The sequence below is a fragment of the Euleptes europaea genome, chromosome 9 (genome assembly GCF_029931775.1).
Source record: "Euleptes europaea isolate rEulEur1 chromosome 9, rEulEur1.hap1, whole genome shotgun sequence".
Taxonomy (NCBI): domain Eukaryota; kingdom Metazoa; phylum Chordata; class Lepidosauria; order Squamata; family Sphaerodactylidae; genus Euleptes; species Euleptes europaea.
The window spans coordinates 40,822,050-40,842,139 of NC_079320.1; the positions used below are offsets into that span (position 1 = coordinate 40,822,050).

Consider the following 20,090-nt stretch of genomic DNA (forward strand, 5'->3'; position numbering starts at 1 on the left):
GCATGAGGAAATAAATGGGAAAACCTTCACATTATACATGTTGTGAGACTTGGAAGCTAAACTCTTTCCACCATTCACTCCAGTATACAAAGTGAAGGATGAAACAAATATGATGTAGAAGGATCTATGGCTGCATCTCCTAATTCTTTTTTCAACTTTTAAAGTGGCTGCAGGGGCTCTGATTTTGATTGGAACAGTGGTGCTGGTGGAGAGAGTTTTAGTCCTTTTCTCCAGGGATGATACAGGTATATGTTATTTTTCCTCTGTGCCAGCCAGAAGTAGCTCCTGTAAAGTGGGGAAAAAATTGAAAACAGCGGGGAGGGGGAGTAAACAGCCCTATTTCTGGCAGCTTTTAAGTTAAAAGTAAATTCAGAAAGCTAGTCATGGGTTTCCTGCGTCACAGCAGTTCCAGTTATAATAGCACAGTATGATGCAGAATTACTCCTGTCTAAACCTACTCAAATCAATGGGCGTAGACTGGAGGCACTGCATAAGATTGCATTTTTGAGCATCTTCAGGATTTTGTAAGTTAATGTGAAATCCAAAAACAAAATCCATGTAATGCTTTTTATTAAGACCAACCAAAATATTACAACACATTATGCAAGCTCTCAAGTTTTCCAGCACTCTTCATCAAGCTGGTTGCAAAAAAAGGGGGGTGGCATCTCTCAGACCATATAGTTAAGGCCTCTGGCTGCTTGATGTGTAGGATGCTTAGTTGAATTCAAGGAGCACTGGATGCGGTCAGCTGGTATCAGACTGCATCCTTGGCAATGCTGGGAAGATGAAGCAAAATTGGAAGCTATCCCACTAAAAATATAACAATCAGCAGTTAATGAAATGTTTGCTAAATTCCAAACAGAATGTTCCAGCCCCTTAAAAGGCTAAGAACAAAGGAAAAAACATAGTGGGAAAGGCTGAGAACAAAGGAAAAACATAACAGTACTCAACAATAATTTTAGTCAGTGCACTAATTATTCAATATAAGTTGGCCTGCCAGTTTCCTGTCGGCAGAGGGGACTCCCCCACCCCCTGGCTCCTGTTTTTTGCTGCCACTTTGATGACCAATTGGAGGAAAAACGTTACAAAAATTGCTGTTGGCCAATGGTATTTCTTTTTTTCTGGAGAAAATCCAGAAGGGACGTCAGTCTGCTGCAGGAATTCCCAGAAACATTATGGTAAAACAGAGGACTGACATCACTTCCAGTTCTTCCATGGATGTGATGTAATGATATCAGCCTATGGTACCCTCACATGTCCCTGCCATACCAAATTCCAATGGCTGGCAATCCTAAATATAATCCTATTTGCAGTCATATTACCTAATGCATTTTACATATTCTTTTCCAGTAGACTCATTATTTTGTAACCATGTGGAATGAGTCTGGTACATAGCAAAATAAGGGTTGTTTAAAAAAAAACAAAAAACGTTTGCGCACATAAACATTACAGGATTTCCTGGATTGTACATCTGGATTTCTTGGCACCTACACATAATAACTGCAAAGGTTTTATGTTTTTTAAAAAGAAAACCTCCCCCTACGTGTTAGTGCATTAAACTAAGGTGCATTAATGTGAATGGAAAGTGAAAACAAAAGTATCTAACACACACAGACTGCAAATCTGCCTCTTGGGAAAATGGTAAGGAAATGGAACAAAATAAAAAATAAAAATGCAGGCATGATTATATGCACTAGACAGTATGTACTAGTAATGATCAAATTAATTACCACTGTTACATAACTCTAGTATGGCTCCAGTTGTATTTTCTTATTGCACATCAACAGAAATAACTAGCTATGGATCCCAGGGCTAATGTGTCTGATGTCTTGAGAAAAACAAAGACTTTCAAAGGGTTTCTTAGGAATAGTACTGCCTCTGGACATTCTTGTCCAGTATGTTGTTCATTGCCAACCAAAGATGAACCATCTGCATTTTATTGTGCTGCCAAATAAATAAAGAAAAATACCTCTAAAGCGAAATATACAGCTTAATCATAAAATATCCTTGAACAATATCAGATGAAATACAACCAGGTGTTTACCTGTTCTTCTAAGAGCAAATCTAACTGAAAGCTACTTAATATTATTCTGCTCTGATATATTGCTGTAAAACAAATATGGCATACAAATAACGATGCAAAGTTCTAATTAATGCTGGAAGGAGTGTGGGGAAGCTGGAACATAACACTACATATGGTGGACATGCCCTACTGTCATACGGCCCATTCCTGAGCCTCAGGGACGAAAGTCCTTAGGAAGCCAGGAAGGGGCTGCGTCGGCTTTCAGGCACCCTGCGCCGGCGCCCGTGCCACTTACTCCACCCAGGGTGGAACGGATGCCGGCAGGGGACCTGGATGCCATCCTCCCGGTGCTGATATGGCAGAACTACCCAGGGACGCCAGCACAACCTCTATCTTGATTTAGACTTAGGTTGAGAATAAGAGGGAGGAGAGTTGTTGGGTTTGATTTTGGCAGGGGTTGAGGGCAGGATAGAAGTCCAAATAAATAAACTTTATATACTAAAATGAAATCTATTTTTCTTAAATAAAGAGCTTTCAAGCATATCAAGTAAAATTTTCTGTACATGAATTAAACTGATCATCAATAGTTTATTTGCTTAAAAACATAAGGCTCTGAAAAAGAATGAGCTGTAGTGCACATGAAAGAGGGAATTCACAAAAGGATTCAATATGTAAAGAGACATTCCATCAATTAACCAACACACTAGAACAGGGAATATTTTAAATAGATGTATAGCATATTATAATAAAATAGTCACTTCTGCTTGAAACTGCACAGGATTGCACACATTTAGGTTTAATTTTCACAGCTGCTACAGCAAAAAATTATCTTTTACATGTCAAACAAAGACAGGTAACATGCCTGAACTGAAACAGTGGAAATAACATCTGCAAAAATACTGCAACGCCAAATTAAAATGCATCTTAAGTTAAACTAGCAAAAGGGCCCTTACCATGATTTGCCAACTCTTGTCTAATGAAAATCTGGTGATAAAGCAAAGTGGGGAAGTGAAAATAAATTGTTAGGAAATATAGGCATTTAAGACCATTTAGCATCTCTTCATGTGTCTGATCAAGTGCCAGCCACCTAAAACCATCTGCTGTTATTTGGTACATGTAAAAAAAAAAAAGTGTTGAAAGCTATGATATTATATAATTATAGCTGCAAACATGATGTGAATAAGACTAGATTACAACAGAAGGTAGATATATTTATGCTTCATATTTTAGATACTTTTAATTTTAAGCTGTCAGGGGAGGAAGGTAAGATTCTGTTAAATTTAAGACTGGAGAGCTGCAACAAAACCACAGAGGAAGCGAGAAACACAACATAAATTCAGGATTTCCTTTTTCCCAAATCCTGTATGTAGTTCAACATAATGCACTGCTTTTCATGTTCCTCCTTGTTGCTAGAGATCTTTCTAGCTGCTTGGCAATAGGGCAACTCACACAATTCTTTTTATTTATTTGGAGGGGAGAAAGGGTTCTCAAGAGAACATTTTTTGAGCTTGAATATTTACACACACCTGTTTTCTGAATGTTCATTATCATCCTGATTGCAAATTAATGTGAATTCAGCAAGTGTCAAAAACTTCATGCCTGGTGGCAAGTGATCAGAACACACATTGTTACTATTTGCAAGATTTGAAATGCATGTGGATATCCACAGTGAAGGGTCTTCAAAAGACTTCCTATGTTGAAAAAAACTTCTATGCGGATCAGACGTAAGAAATCTCCTGTTATGTACCCACATCCCAGATACTAACTCTCTATTTCTTTGCTAAATGTAATTTATATCATTTAAAGATAAGATCAATGGAGAAAGAAAGAGAGTAGCATTGAGCAAACATGTTCTTCCCTTGAGAGGGAAAATGTTCCCAGCCACAGTCCAATCTCTTCCCCAATAACAAACACTGCCTTTTTAAAATGTTACTTCCACAACCCTAAATTTAAGTCTTACTTAGAGAAAAAGCATTATATACTGTGCTAGAAAAGCAATTTTGTAAATTCACAACATAAGCAACTTGGAGTAAACTAGTATCCCTGAAGAAATGTGAACTAATTACCATATCTGTTTACATTTGGAACATCTAAATTCTGGAATACCTTTTCTGACGTTAGGTCTATTTAGCCCTAACTGCTAGCGCACCTGTAGCATGCTTTTCATATGAGCTCTATATAGCGGATAAAAGTTCCTGTTGTTTCTTTTCCCTTCTCCTTAATATTGTGCTGATTAGCACTCCCTTCTTCCTTCTCTGTCATCACATCTCTGCATGAAGCTGGAAGGAAGGCAGGTGGAAGACAGCCAATGACTTGCTGGTGACAGCAGTGCTGTGCCGGATTGCAGGAGGGCACGGGCATGCCAAGATTCTGCTGTGTTCATCTAGCAAATCTGAACACAATCTGGAATAGCTAAACTGAATGAGAAAAGTTTTAAGTAGTAGTTGGAGAAAGTTTCTAACCAAAAGAGCAACTGAGCAAAGAAAGGGCCATGGCATGGATAATCCAACATTAGTATAATCACTATTGCTAAATTAATCTGGATTCTTGAGTGTTGTTAACACATAAACCTTCTGGGAAGAAGCCACAGCTTTTCATAAGGTAGGTAGGTAGGTACAGATTTATTGCATATAGCCAAAGGCCGTTACAATCAAGTAGACACAATCAAATAAGATTCAACAAGAAAACAGTTAACATCAAGTAAAAATTTTTTTTTAAATCAAATACAAATGTTGTCCGGTTTAACTGCAATGCTGGCTCGAATTTTCCTGGCTGCTAGGGCAAAAAGAGACATATTGAAAGTGACAGCAGAGTCAGTATCGGACAGGAGAAAAGAGAGCTTCTCCTGATCACTAAAACAGCTAATCTTGGATAAAAAAAGACACAAGAAATTTAGATCTGGGTTCATGGTACATAGAGCAGTTCAGCATGGTCTAAATTTTCACCTTGGTTTTAACTGTTTAATAGGAACCATGAAAGAGCCCCCTATCTATCCAAAATTTCTGCATTCAAGCTCAGAGCCACGTTTACGTCATTAAGATTTCAGACCATGCCAACAGCCATGTTAGCTGGGCGCTATGCCCAAATCCCGATGGCCTCTCGTGTATGTATCTGCAGATCCTCAGAACTCGAGGACCTCCCCCATTACGTGCTTTTCATGAGAAAGAACAAAAATAGCAATAGAAAAGCAAGCTTGAACCTCACCAAGAGCATCTTTAGGACAAAAGGTTCAGCAGGTGGGTGCCTGTCCTCTTCATGTTAGGCAAATGACAAAGGCGGCTCATAATATGGATTTACAGGGGAACATGAGGCTTGCCCACTATTGCCTACCATGAGGAACAGAAGCTTCTGTGTTGCTGTGTTTGGCAGAGCAGAGGAGATGGCAATAATCGATTAATGCATGTGAACCACCATAAAATTGTCATTCTGAGTTTTATTTTTTTAATTTAAACTTTAACATCATACAATAAAGGTAAACGAATGGCCAAAAGAAAGTACATAAAACAGACCAACATACATCTAATTTAATCTGTCAAGAAAACAAAAGAGGAAAAATAACTAGCTTATTTTCTAATTTTCTCTTAATCCTTTTGTAACTCATTTTCAGTCCTTGAAATCACAGCATCTTATAGTCTAGTTATTCTTTGAATATCCTGATGCTTTCCCAATAACATTAGGTTTTTTTTTGCCATTTTTAACATAGTTAGGAGTCCCATTACCACTAATTTCTAGCATATAATTATAATAAACTGACATTTGGCTTTGCTTTTGTACAAGATATACATTGAACTTGGTCATCTCTGCCTTCAGTTCCCCCATTACAAATTTTACGGTACACAAAGTTATGTAGCTGTAAATATTGAAATGAAGAAATGGAATAACCACTACTCTGACTTACTGTTTCATAGTATACACCTATATTATTTTTAATTAACTCATGAAAATGATCTAACTTAACAACTTTTCACTTAATGCCTTTAGTCCATCCAAGTTTTAACCTTAATTCAAGAACAGCAGATACCAATGGGAAGGAATGAGAGGCAAATTTGTATACATTTAATACTGTCAATTATCATAGACCTTTCTAAATAGAACTTTGCCTCTGGTTAAAAATCCAATCTCTTAACGGTATAGTTGCTGAGGTTAGTTCAATCATTATTAACCTAATTATGATTTTGATTTGTTTTAAATCTTGTATTATATTTGTATACATATATGATGTTAGCTGCCCTGAGCACAGCCTGCTGGGGGAGGGCGGGGTATAAATAAAATTTTGATTTGTTTTAAATCTTGTATTATATTTGTATACATATATGATGTTAGCTGCCCTGAGCACAGCTTGCTGGGGGAGGGCGGGGTATAAATAAAATTTATTATTATCATTTATTAAGGGTCTATCAGATCCTGAAACCAATGAACTAACCATTGAATCTTTGAGATAGGATAGTAAAAAGAAATATTTGGTACTGCATGACATATACACCCATCCTTCATTTCTGTTGCACTGGTTTCCAATTAATTCTTGATATCTTTATTTCCCAAATAAAATCTAAAATAACGCTCTGACATTTTTTTTATTTTAAAATTTGGAATATCAGCTGGAAAGTTTTAAAACAGAGTCATTCAGCTTATAACCAGATATTATCACGTACTCATCGATCATACTCATCAATCTGAGTTTCAGATGTAAATATCTAATTTTTAAAATCATTCCTATTGCCGTGCACTGAGGACAGTGGTGACTTTACAAAGGAACCAATTATATGGATCTAATTATATAAGACCGTAAAGACTGCATGAAATGTTTGAAGTACCCTTTTGCAGTTGAGAGCATAAAATGCAGCCAATTCAACACAGGACAGAATGAAATATGAACCTAGCCATTTTCTGGTCTGAATCCAATAATCTCCTTAGGCACCCCACACTGATATGATTTAGATCTTTCAAATTCAGGACTGGATAAACTCTGCAACTGCTTAGTTAAGTAGCCCAGAAGAGGAAGAGGACTTTTTAAAAACTCTGCATAAATGAAATATTAAGAATTAGAATGGATAATAATTTTAACAACGTTTATCATCAGTGACAAAGAAAGTAAAAATAATCATTCCATGTATTTCTCAGAGAGGGTCAAAAGCAGAATGTTCCAAATCTTCCTTCCACACAAATCAGAAGAGCTAACTGCCCCACAAAGAAATATTGTGAGAAAAAAACAAACACCAGAGGTGTTTTGAAGTAGTTATTCTCTACCCATTTCAAGCAACGTGATCATTATTAGGGATAAAATCAATGATCATGCTTTTACTTATATTACTTTGGCAGACATAAAATACTGGCTAGGGTTTAGGGTTTTCCAAATCATCTTGCAATAGAACAAAGAGAAGTGCGCACTACAACCGCTACTTCAAAGAGCTTTGGCATAATCTACTAGAAACTTATCTTGTGCCATCCTCTTCAAATAAATCTAGTTTTCTCAACAGGATCTAGTGAGGCAGATGTTTCTGGCTGACAGCAGCCCAGGTATGCATTTTATTAACTATTGTACTGAAAGTGAGGATAGTCCTTTTTATCCAGTCAAGGTGTTATTGCAGCCATTTCTGATGCACTCTGAATAGTACTCACTGAGTACAGCACGGAAAAGATAGGCCGCAACTAGCAGGGCAGCACAGAGAACATTTTTGACTGTCTGTTAAGATCGGGGGGAAAGAGTGCACAAGATCTAAACAACTTCCACGGAGAATAGAATTTTTAGTGTTGTTAACAGAGATATATTCATGGCTTGTCTACCTGCATTTTGAAAGGAGTACTTCCCTTTTTTTCCCCTTCCTTTGAGCTTTAACTAAAAAATAGGCAACCTTTGGTCACAGTAAAATGTCAGGTGCCATCAAAAGTCAAATTTGGAGAAACTTGACATGTCTCCAAATTATAGGTCTGCTAGCTTCACAGATATTTTTAGTTATTTCATTCCAGATATTGTTTAAGTTCAGTAACACAAGGGAGGCTTCTGAGAACAAGAATACAAAATGTTAGTGTGCTGATGCTTCTTCTTTGAACACCTGACACTATGGAACCAAGGCCCTGTGAAATAAAGGGCATTTGTTATGCTCCTTTATGATCTAATGATAAAACTCCTTTAAAAAAAGAAGTGTCCCACCCAGTCAGACTTCCATCTATGGCATATATAAATAAAACATAAAGAAGCATTTATGCATGATGTAGTAAGGTACACCAGAGAGCTTATGTTTTTGTTTTGGTTGTTTGTTTTGTTTTGGCTTGGTTTCCAAAATTAATAATCTAACTCAGCAGAGTCTAAAGTGAATCTCAGTAAGCCAGAACAGGCATACTCACAGCTAGCGATGGATCAAGCTGAAAACAGCCATGTATTTTGGCTGCTCTCATGCTTGACAACCTCACTATTTTTATATTCCTGGCAAAACCTGGAGATTGATTAGGTCCCTTATGGGAAGACATATATGGCTAGTCGGTTTCTATTAATTTGGTCATATTTTGTGCAGACCTGGACTAGAAGTATTGAGTTTATGGACCACATTAAATGTACCCTTGTCAGTCCCAATATGCCAGCTGTCCATTGAGTACCTCTGCATTAGATACTAGTTGAATTACTAGTAATAATTCTAACTTTCATAACAGTACTTGATTATATAAAAATGAGGCTCCACCGCAAAAAAAGAAGTATTCATAGCAAAGAGACCACAAAAAAATCCTGTAACTTTTTTTTAAAAAACCTCATCTACACATCTCTTTCCCCCATTGTTTAGCAGACAGGACTGTCTACAATGGAACAGTCTATTTTCCCTTCCAATATCTGTGTGTGCTGGTTTAGTCTTATAAGGTGGAGCCTCTGCTCCCTAGTTCTGTTCGTTAGTTAGAATTGTAGACTGCATGAGCTGCCTTGTCCTAAAACCAGCTGCCGCCATCTCTGTATCTCCTTGGTAATAAATGGATGTTGTTTTTGAACACACCAATCTCTGCTGTGTGAACCTAAGAGCAGGAACCTGAGTGCGTACCCTATTCCTGGTTTTTAAGCAAAAGGGAATATCACATGGGCAAATTGTGCCAAATGGCATAGCAGTTTTGTGACACAGATCAATGCCCACTAGGAAACACAGAACAACTTGGCTTCAAAAATAATTTTAAATACATGTTTGTTATGTTCTTCCATACTATATTTGCCCTATGTGAGCGGTTTCCTTTCCAGTTTAAAAAGAAAATCTTTGCAATCACTGGATTAAAAAATAAACAAAACTAAAGAAGGAATAGGCAGTACTCACTGAGTGGCTCCAATATTAAAAGTAACAATATTTAGAAAGAAAAGAAGAGCAAGGGATGTTTTTTAAGTTTTTCTGTTTTTCCATCTGGGGAGGGAGGGGGAAAAGTCACCAAAAGACCCACACCTTGTGGAATGGTTTGCCGAGGAGGTCAGGAAGGCTTATGCTCTCCTGGCTTTCTGCAAACTATGCAAACCTGAATTATTCAAGAGGGCTTTTCTATGCCTATAATAGGGTAGCACAATACAAAAATATTCACAAAGTTACTTGGATAAATTATTAGGGACTGTGGTCTATACTACTGTACATAGTTTGCTCTAAATTGGATCCTACTATGTAATTCCGCTTCATTTAATGTGTCATGCTAACAATTTGCATTGCTTCAGTTCTGTTTTATATTTCTGGTCAGTTCTACAACCCAAATTCTATTTCATTGTTTATTAAGTGTCCCATCCTGTTGATTTTATTGAGTGACTCTTGAGTCCCAATTAGAAAGGTGACTACGAAATACCTTAAATAAATGAATGAATAGATAAATTTACATGGGTAATATTTACTTGTTCTAGGTAGTTATATTTTCCTTGTAGGCTAGTACCTGTCCTCTACTAAACAGGAAAATACTAAACCGTACTCTTTCAGAATGCAGGAATGTGATCAAATCAAATCCAGTCCAATCACACCTTTATTTGGCATTAACAGGAATGTGATTTCAGAGTATATGGGTTTCTTTCTTGTTTTAGTGTGTATCAAGAACATCAAGATGAAAACTGGACTAGAACCCCTTTTCCAGATAGTGCAGGGAGGTTTTGACATGGGTTTGGCATATAAAAATTGCATCACTGGCATTCTGAAGTTAAATCCATTAAAAACAGAAGTCCTGTGGCTGGGTCGGGACAACCTAGGATTGGGTTGCCAGCTCGAAACTCTTGACGGTTTTCCATTAACACCAGCGTCAGCCATCAAGAGTCTGGGTGTGATCCTAGATGCCTCCTTTCTATGGAGGCACAGATCACAGGTGTAGCTAGAGCAGCTTTCTTCCATCTCCACCAAGCTAGGCCAATTGGTGCCCTACCTATCTCACCTTGATCTAGCCACAAGGATCCATGCAACAGTCACCTCCAGGCTAGATGACTGCAACTCACTCTAAACATTTTTTTTTAAAAAAGATTTCGTCCTGGGAGAGCTACATCACATTTCTAATGAACATGTAGTGTAGACAACAATCTTATGAAACTGTTGGCCAAAATTGATTTTTAGTGCAATCTTAGGCAGTGTTACCCTCTTCCAAGCTCCACTTACCAATGGATTTTGAAGGGTGTAACTCTGCACTGATTGTTGTGCTGTCACAGGCACTATACTAGAGACAGTTCTGGTAATCATCACCATCATCATCATTTATTTATAAAACTGATATTCCACTTTTCTACCCTTGCATGGGCCACCTTGCCAGCCAGTCAATAGAAATCAACCTGACCCAGATAGCTAGAAGGCCTAGATTGGGCTTAAAAAGTTGCAGTATTTCTAATCCCTGTTTTATAGAATGATCTAAACAACTGCAATAGTAAAACAAAATTCAACTATAACATTTCTGAGACAGTCTGACTTAAGTCAGTGAAACATAAAGTAAACTGGCTTATGGCAATATGCGAAGAAAATATTTGTGACGTGGAAACAGATGTCAGCATAGATTTTTCAGAAAGGTGAATCTCCTAGTGCCTTCGGTGCATGGTTTCTCCTACTAATTTTAAAATTATAGCTGTAATCCACAACCCAAGAAGGATAAACCCTGGATTTTGAAATCGCTCAGCTGCACCAATGGGATAATTACAGGGTAAGAGATTTGAAAATTGTTGTCCATTCCTCTGTTTTACAAATTGAACATTTTTAGCATATCTTCTATTGTTAAAACAACCATTTGTTTTTAAAGTACTCAATTGTATAAGACACAGCATTTTGTACAGTATGTTTGAGCAATGGTGCTCTTTCTTTTGCTAAATAGTCATTACAAAAATGACACACTATAATAGAGTAAAATGTTACAAAAACATCAGATAGAATACATAAAGCCAGAACAACAGAAAGGAACACAAATTTTTAAACTCAAATGTGGTTAAAGTTGACTGTATGTCTGTGTGTGTGTGTGTGTGTGTGTGTGTGTGTGTGTGAGAGAGAGAGAGAGAGAGAGAGAGAGAGAGAGAAGTGACTGAGAGACTGTTTTTGCACCAAATATGCAGGGATTAAAAAGCCTGTTGCTACCCCTGAGTATTGATAAACTTTGGAGTACCACTGCTGTTTCCAGAAACCTAAATCCACCCCTGCCTGAGCTCCTTTGTTGGTACCACTGACCAGACACATGCAATACAACATTTTAAGCCTATTTTCTGCTTCCTCCTCATGCACTTCCTCCAACCTTGCCTCATAGGAAAGCAAATCCATATCTTCTTCCTGTAAAGTAGACTCAGCAGAATCTAAGTATGGCTACATCAGCAGTGCCAAAGGAGAGGAGAATAGTCATATGGGCCACACCATGCATCAGGTAACATTTTTGGCACTAAATCTTAGTATAACCTTGGACAGGGACTATAAAGCTTATCTCAATGGTCAGTTTCTTTTGCCATTATGATTTAGTCTTACCCAGAGGTTTTCTTTTATTTCAGGAAGAGAAGCTCTTTGTAGATACTTTACAAATACAGCCATGCTCCCAAACTATCAGCAGAAAGTCCTACAGGTGGTCACAATATGGTAAAGCATTGGATCAGTTGCTATAGCTATCTCTCCTGCTATACAAATGGGAGGATTGAGGGTTCCCATCTTCAAAGTACTGGAAGTACTGACTTTGCATCAACAATTCCTTTTCAGTAAATAAGAAACCTTGCTCTCATTAAGGCTTCTGATATTGGAGAAAGAGTCCTCATTTAGTGGAAAATAGTCAATGGATTCAATCCAATGTTATGTAGCCAAAATGAATAAACGCTAAATGCCTTCTTTAAAAATATATGCATCAGAAAGCACTTCTCAAGTTATAATGGACTCTACTTCAGTTGACTGATTATCCACAACACCTAGCATCAATACAAAAGGAAAAGCAAATCTTACAATGAGTTAATACTTAACAACAAACCATTTTTTTGTTGTTGTTATGGGAACAAGCCTTTAAAATCCTTGGACTTTTACGCTCCCTGTCCTTCTCCTCAAGCATTGCTTAGATATAGAAGACTCCCTTGTTGCTAACAAACCAGTATGTTCTAATTTATGAATCAGATAAAATTACTAGATAGACAAACTAGGATTCTAAACCAGGATTAAACTGTGGTTTGGAATCCTGTGTCATAGGCAAAAAAACAAAGCACAGTTTGTTGTTTCATCCAATTCGGATGTCAAAATAACTATGGTTTGTTAGGTACAAAGTAGTCTTTAACATCCAAAGTGCACATGAGGATGGTCGGTGAAAAAATCTTAGGACTTACAAGTTTCTGCAACAACAGACCACATTTTGACATTGTCCCTGAATACAGCCTGAGCCCATAATGTTTCATTCTATATGCAAGAACCTTTCTTTTTCTCCCTCCAGAAGTAAAAAAAAAAATCATATATCAACAACAGTCTCATAACTTTTTTATAATCCCGTTTTTTAGGCACTAGCTAGAATACTTGACAACTGTTCTATATTTTGTTTTTAAAAGATATGCTTGAATATCAACATAAGGAGAACAGGCAACGATAGTACAAAGAATTTTTTTAAAAGAATTGTTGCCTGCTTGAAAAACTAGATATGAAAATAAAATAAATGAATGAATTTTAAAGTACTTGATAGATATATGGTGATATGACAACCTTATTTATATACCCCTTACTAGCACCATGATTGTAAGCAATTTATGATCCAGTTCTGTAAACAGTGTATTTCCCAGTGTTACGTAATACACAGAACTGATAACAAAAGGCCTGCAAGAATGAGAATTACAATGTGAGAATGATTCAACCCCAAATTGATTATCCTTCTCATACCTCCAGTAGAAGGCTTCTAGCTATGAATTTCTAGCTACAGCAATCTTCTTATCTCAACGTATTCCACATGCTAGCAGCCACCTTTAACATAAAAGCCACACACAATCTTAACTCTTTCTTTCCTAGCAATACCCACCAGGTTTCAACAGGAAAAAAAGTACAACATAGTACTTTTAAGGCTGGTCAGGACTCAAAAGCAAACCATTACAAGATCAATCACACTGTCACACAATATTTTAGTGAAAGAACCAAGGCACTTACTGTGTCTTGAGATTTATCCTTAACATCGTAGACTGTTAGTTTTATTTTCGTCTCCTCATAGATAGGGTAATCCGGTGGGAACGTCACACCAGTCAAAAACAGAGGGTCTCTTGTTCCCTGTATGGCAGAGGCAAATAGCTCAGATTTAGCAAGGTAGCAGCTGTGCAACATGCTGCGTGCTATTATAGACAATGACACAGAAACTATGGGACTTCCAAAGGCAGTGCTTCTCATACAGTAAACGAAGATTTGGATTGCCAGTTGTCAAAGCCAGAAGCACAAAATATAATACCACAGCAAATGCTTAGTCAGACTGAAGATAGATGTTTCAGGATACAGAAATAGAGTTCATGACCATTAACAGCCTCAGGCAATTGTGTCATTATATATCAGAACTCTTCTAATTAGGACAGCAATTCAGTCATTCATTCATAATCTAAACCATCCACATTTGCAAGTAGCATGTTAGCAGGAAAAAAAGAAGCCAAGCCTACACTAGCATTCTCCACTAAGAACTACTCATACCCAAACTATTTCCAACACATCTCCTGTCCATTGGTTCTTGTAGGTTATCCGGGCTGTGTAACCGTGGTCTTGGAATTTTCTTTCCTGACGTTTCGCCAGCAACTGTGGCAGGCATCTTCAGAGTAGTAACACTGAAGGACAGTGTCTCTCAGTGTTACTACTCTGAAGATGCCTGCCACAGTTGCTGGCGAAACGTCAGGAAAGAAAATTCCAAGACCACGGTTACACAGCCCGGATAACCTACAAGAACCAATGAACTCTGACCGTGAAAGCCTTCGACAACATCTCCTGTCCCTTCAGACACTTCCCTCCTATTTTCTTATTCTTTTAAAAAATGTTCCCAGGACCTCCCTCCCTCCTGCTCAATTTCAGCCCCTAGTTCCTGCACATTCTAAGCTTCAAGATAAAACACTATTTTGTTTTTAACTCAAGCCTCTGGCCCACTAACTGGAGCCAGAATTTACCCCAAATTACTTTCAAGCCTTGCTTCATCATGTACCTTGAGATACATAGCCCTGCTGTACCTAGTTCTGGCCTTAATCTACATTGCACAGCCACATGTCACCTGATGTGCTTGCTAGAGACCCTGCCAATGTACTCTATCCGGACCCAGGGTACCTAGACTTGTATATTAACAGAGTGCCCATCATACCTTAATGGGGTGAGGTTTGTGTGTGTCAGCAAAGCTGAAAGCAATACAATAAGGAATTTAGACTATCAAGAGGGTAAACTCCTAGCAGAGTCACTCAAGGCGGAACAGTCACAGCTGAGACACAAAACTAAGTTGCATTCACCCCCTTCAGGAGTCAACGGCCGCATTAGCAAAAGAGAACAGACAGTTCCAGTGGTGATGGGGGAGGAGGAAACCTTGAAAGGTAGCTACTGGGCAGCAGCAGTAGTGGATTGTGACACTGGTAGAGGATCTACTGTAGACAACAGTAGTAGCACTTCAGCTAACCCTGGTTACTACTGCACAGAAGAAGGCAACAGTAAACCCCTTATGATCATCCCATACATTTAAAACCCTATGATGAGACAATCCAGAATTTAAAAAGATATAGTGCCGGAAGACAGGATCCCCAGGTTGGATATCACTCAACCAGTTACTGGGGAAAAGCAGAGGACAAGTACAAGTCATGCTATTCTTAATGATGCAACTGGATTAAAGCCGAATGTTGGTGTGAATAGATGCGATGTGGTACGAATGGATACAAAAGGAAAGTCCAAAGCTGTTTGATGCATAGAATAGGAACATGGAATGTGAGAAGTATAAATCAAGGTAAGCTTGAAAGTGTAAAACAAGAAATAGAATGTTTAAACACTGCAATCCTGGGAGTAAACTAAAATGGACTGGATTATGACATTTTCAGTCAGAAAATTACAAAGTGAGGTAAGATATCGCACAAGCAATCAATCAGTGGCTATAATGCAAAGTCTGACCAAATAGTATCAATCAGACTTCATAGAAAGCCTGTCAACATAACCATCATTCAAGTTTATGTCCCAACTACAGATACTGAAGAGGAAGAAAATGGAAGCTTTTATGCAAGCATCCAGAAAGAAATTGATTACACACTTAAACAAGATGCATTGATAATCATAGGTAACTAGAATGCAAAAGTGGGAAACAAAGTAGAATCAGATATTGTTAGGAAATTAGGGCTAGGAGCATGAAATGAAGCAGGAGAGCAACTCATAGAATTCTGTGAAGGCAACAAGTTGTTCCTTGTGAACGCATGTTTCAGGCAACTAAATAGACTACATGGACATCACTGAACAGCCAATACAGAAATCAAATGGATTACATAATCAGAAGCAGAAGAAGGAGAAGCTTTATTCTCTGTTGAAACAAGACCAGGAACTGATTGTGGTACAGACCATAATTGTTAACACCAAAAATTAGAATAAAGCTGAAGAAAAACACCAAAGCATTCCTAGTGCCGCCATACAATCTAAATAACGTTCCTGAAGAGTTTAAAGGACATGTAAATAACAGTTCTGCATTACTAAGTTCAAGGGACCAGAAATCAGAAGAACTATGGGTTGAAACCAGAGATGTTATCAAGGAAGAATGCACAAAGATTATTCCTGTACCCTAAAGAAATGAAAAGCCTCAATGGACGACTGATGAAATTGTTAAAATTATTAAAGATAGGTAAGAAGTAAAAGTAAAAAGTGACAGAAATAGAATCAGAAGTCTAAATGCAGCGTTCCAGTGACTGGCATGTAGAAGCAACAAGAACAATTATAATAAGCAGTGTAAAGAAATAGAACAACAAAAAAGTAAGAACAAGAGATCTGTCACCACATCCAAGAAATCAAGGGAAAATTTAAAGCATGCTGAAAGATCAGCCTGGAAATACATTAACTGAACAGGACCAAATAAAGAAAATATGGGAACAATACACTGAAGATACTATACAGAAGAGATGAAGGGATGACAGATTCCTTCCTAGAAGAAGCTTTTGAAGAAGAACCTGCAATTTCAGAAAGGGAAGTGAGAGCGGCACTCAAAGCAAATGCTCAGATGTTTTAACGTTTTGATGTTCACCGCCTGGAACGTCCTATTTGGGTGGAAAGATGGCACAGAAATTCTTTAAAACAAACAAACAAATAAGGAAGCATTTTCTTTCTCCACAATATTTTATTAACAATGCTATTTTGACCAGTAATTGATTCATAACTGAAATGCACGTATTCATATAATGTCACAATGGTATTAGGAGTTTCAGCAAAGACCACAATCCTGAAAGGGGTGGGGAGTAGATCCACAGCAGCTGGGAGCAGCAGAGCTGCACCGCCTCCTCAGATATGCAAAAATCAGGAGTGAGATCAGTGGGTGTAATCTTTCTCTCCATGCATTCATTGTACAGGGCCACATCAGGATGCTATAGTTCCTTCAAATTAATTATTACTACTCCTTCATATTTGTTATAGTATTTCAACAGACGCATTCAATTCTTTAATATACCAAGCAGGGTAAACCTAAGGAGATATAAATGGACTTAGAAAGGTATGACTCTACTAAAGATTGCATGTAAGCTTCTAAACACTGGCCATTGGCCTTTAATGGTGCATTTTCATTCCCAAAAACAAAAAAAAAGAAAATCTGAGGTCCATGAGCCCAGCAAGTGGGTAGTTTCTGCTTGTTGGTTTAATAATTGTACCACCGCCATGGCATCAGAAATTTGAAGGAAAAAAGCAAGAAATGTTTGTGTTAAAATAACTTCATATTTATGTTTAAAACAAACAATTTCTCCCTGAAATCCTCATGGAGGAACGCCAAATAAAAATGTAGCAAATTTTTTATTAGCTCTTCTTAATTCTAAAAATGATTTTTTAATGTAACAATATTTGTAAGGACATTTAATTTAATTCTGGAAAGCCAGTATCTAAATTCTCGAAGTCTTCCTCAATTATGTTGTCACTGGTAGTAAGTTTTCCCCAACTGTCAGCAAAATCTGCCCATCATAGAAATGGAGTTGTAAACTGCTCCAAATTATAAATTATTTCTTCTCCCTGTACCATCATCAACAATCTTATTATATCCTGGAGTCCAAGGAAATGAGCCACTAATTCTGCAAGCCCAGCAGACTGTGGGCACATCTCTTAAATAACAGTCACCTCTTCTAAATGACAAACTCCTTTTTTGAAAAGATGATTTCCAAAATTGATTTTCGATGCAAGCATGGAGATCTAGTATTCAACAAAAAAAATCAGAATGTCTAAAGTGGCTCATTGGATCCTGGCCACTGAAAGTTATTATCATTATGTAGTTGTTTTAATGTTTTTTTATTTTATTTAGAAGCATAGAAAATGGAAAATAAAATATAAATAAATAGCAAGCTTAAACACACAACTAGAGGTCTGTCCAGAGTCCTAGGAATAGGAAATGATTCACCATGTGCATGAATAATCTGTTCCAGCCAATGCAGTAAAACATGCTAGACAGTCTGCATTGAAACATCCTGCTGTTTATAGAATGAGTTACCCTTTTAAGACTGCTGATGGTTCAAAATGTGTCAACTAGATAACCGGTCACAAGTTTTCTCAAAAAGAAATCCTTGTATGCTTGGAAGCAGCCTACTTTCATTAACAGAAATGCTTCCATGGAGATGCTGTATTCTTCCCCAATGCATACACCAAAACTCCTTAATATACAAAGTGATGATGGAAAACAGGAACTTTGTTTCTCCAGTAACATTCTGACAAGCCGACAAGCCAGAGAAGCACTTCAAGTTTTAATATTAGCTGCAGTAAGCAGAGGATATAAATATTATCAATAAAAAAGCAGCATGCATTTTTTTCATGAAGTACAAGGTGTGAATCAAACAAACAAAAAAAGATTATCTGAGGACAGAGTGCACAATACTTTTCTTCACCAAAAGCGTACATTTTGTTACTTTAACATGTTTTATATTTTGTTAATTTAACATGTTTTAAATCAAAGGAGAAGCAATATTTTTCCAGCACTATTGCAGCTGACATCTGAAGAACCACATGATTTTTTACATGTTTTTCTGAAAGAACTTTTTCCAAAAGCCAACGCTGCAGCTGTTTGCATCAGTTAAATGCCAACGACAGCTTGCCTAACTTTAGGAAATGAAAGAAAGGAAGGAGAGTAAAAGACAGTCTTTTGGTGACTAACAGTGATGCAATGAAAGAAATAGCTCACCTCCACAATTTCTGTGCTTGAATATCTAGCTGACGTCTGTTCCCCTGGATGCGACACTGTGATCTGCACAAACGAGTTCAGCTTCCGATCACGAGTAGGAGCTACTAGATCTTTGCATGCTAAAAATGACACAAGACAGGAGGGGAGGGGGGAAAACTGTAAAAACAAATCACAGCAAAAACTTTGCTCTATGGCAAGGCAGACCGAGTCATGTTTCTGAGTTAAATCTCTAGAGACTTGCAGTTGATTTAGCAGAGGAAGTCCATTGGAAGTCCCTTACAGACATAGGAAGCCACACGTTGGAAGCTAAACAGAGTTTTCATTTCCACTAACCATCTTCGTAGCCCCAGCGAGGTTTCTCTGCAGAGCCCCTTCAACTTTTGTGTATGTACACACAGTAGTGTTCTAGGATTCTAGTGGATCTCTTCACAACTATCACATAATTTGCCATGAAATTATTCTCAGACAGCTCAATTTATTCGTATTTTATTGAGCAAACTGCATAGTGTGTGACTGTTTTAGGGATGTCAAATTAAATCCAGTCGTTGATTATGCTAGTTTGTGTGTTCCACAAGGTCATTATAAAATTCCTTAATAGAGCTAATCGCAAGGGGAAAGCTCAGTTTTAAAAGCAGGTAACACGCACCAGTAGTAATGACTCATAGGGTCTTGCCAATTTTACTTCCAAGCAGTAGCCGTATAGTTATTTGTTAGCTCGTTAAGCATGCATCCAAGCATCTTTTCTGCAGTCAAAACACTTCTGCAGCAGGGGAAATCATTCAATACAAAGCACGTACCACAACACTTCCCCCGGTCCTCTGCATCTAAGAATTTTTGAAACACCTGAACAAATTTTTTGCGAGAAAACTTTTTTTCTCAATGGTAACAATGCTGTTTCACAGTTGAAAAGGCCATCTCACCAATCAGAATCTGGTGATAGGTCTGAAATATGTTGGAAGCTAACTTAAGCCCTTGCATCGTTTCCTTTCACTGCGCGGGAGAGGTGGGGGTTATTGACAGCCATATTTGCCAATGATGGCCAAGCAGAGAGATAAATTCTGGAGCAAGAGCAAATAGGCAGGTGTTGTCAGAAAGCAGAAGGAGAGAACTTGGCATTACGGCTCTCTTGACTGAAAGAAGGGAAGGGAGCTGTGACAGTGACAAGTGCAGGAAAATGCCAAGCTTGCAGTGCCTAAGGAGGAAAGTGGGGCTCAGAGAAGTTGTGTGCAGGGGGAGCTGGGGCATGTGGTGAGACAGCTCAAGTGTGTCAAGGTGAGCAGAAAGGGCCATAGAGGAGGAGGGAAAGGGCCAA

The 20,090-nt window shown here is 37.9% G+C and overlaps 1 protein-coding gene across 4 annotated transcripts in view; it reads right to left on the reverse strand.

Moving 5' to 3' along the window:
* The window catches only part of INPP4B (inositol polyphosphate-4-phosphatase type II B), a 258,022-nt gene that overhangs the window by 153,465 nt on the left and 84,467 nt on the right, over nt 1-20,090 (reverse strand). For all 4 annotated transcript variants that reach the window (XM_056855456.1, XM_056855457.1, XM_056855455.1 and 1 more), the window contains exons 4-5: nt 18,779-18,897; nt 13,579-13,695 (exon numbers count right to left, since the gene is read on the reverse strand). In XM_056855456.1, the coding sequence (XP_056711434.1) occupies nt 13,579-13,695; nt 18,779-18,897 (236 nt within the window). The remainder of the gene's footprint in view (nt 1-13,578; nt 13,696-18,778; nt 18,898-20,090) is intronic.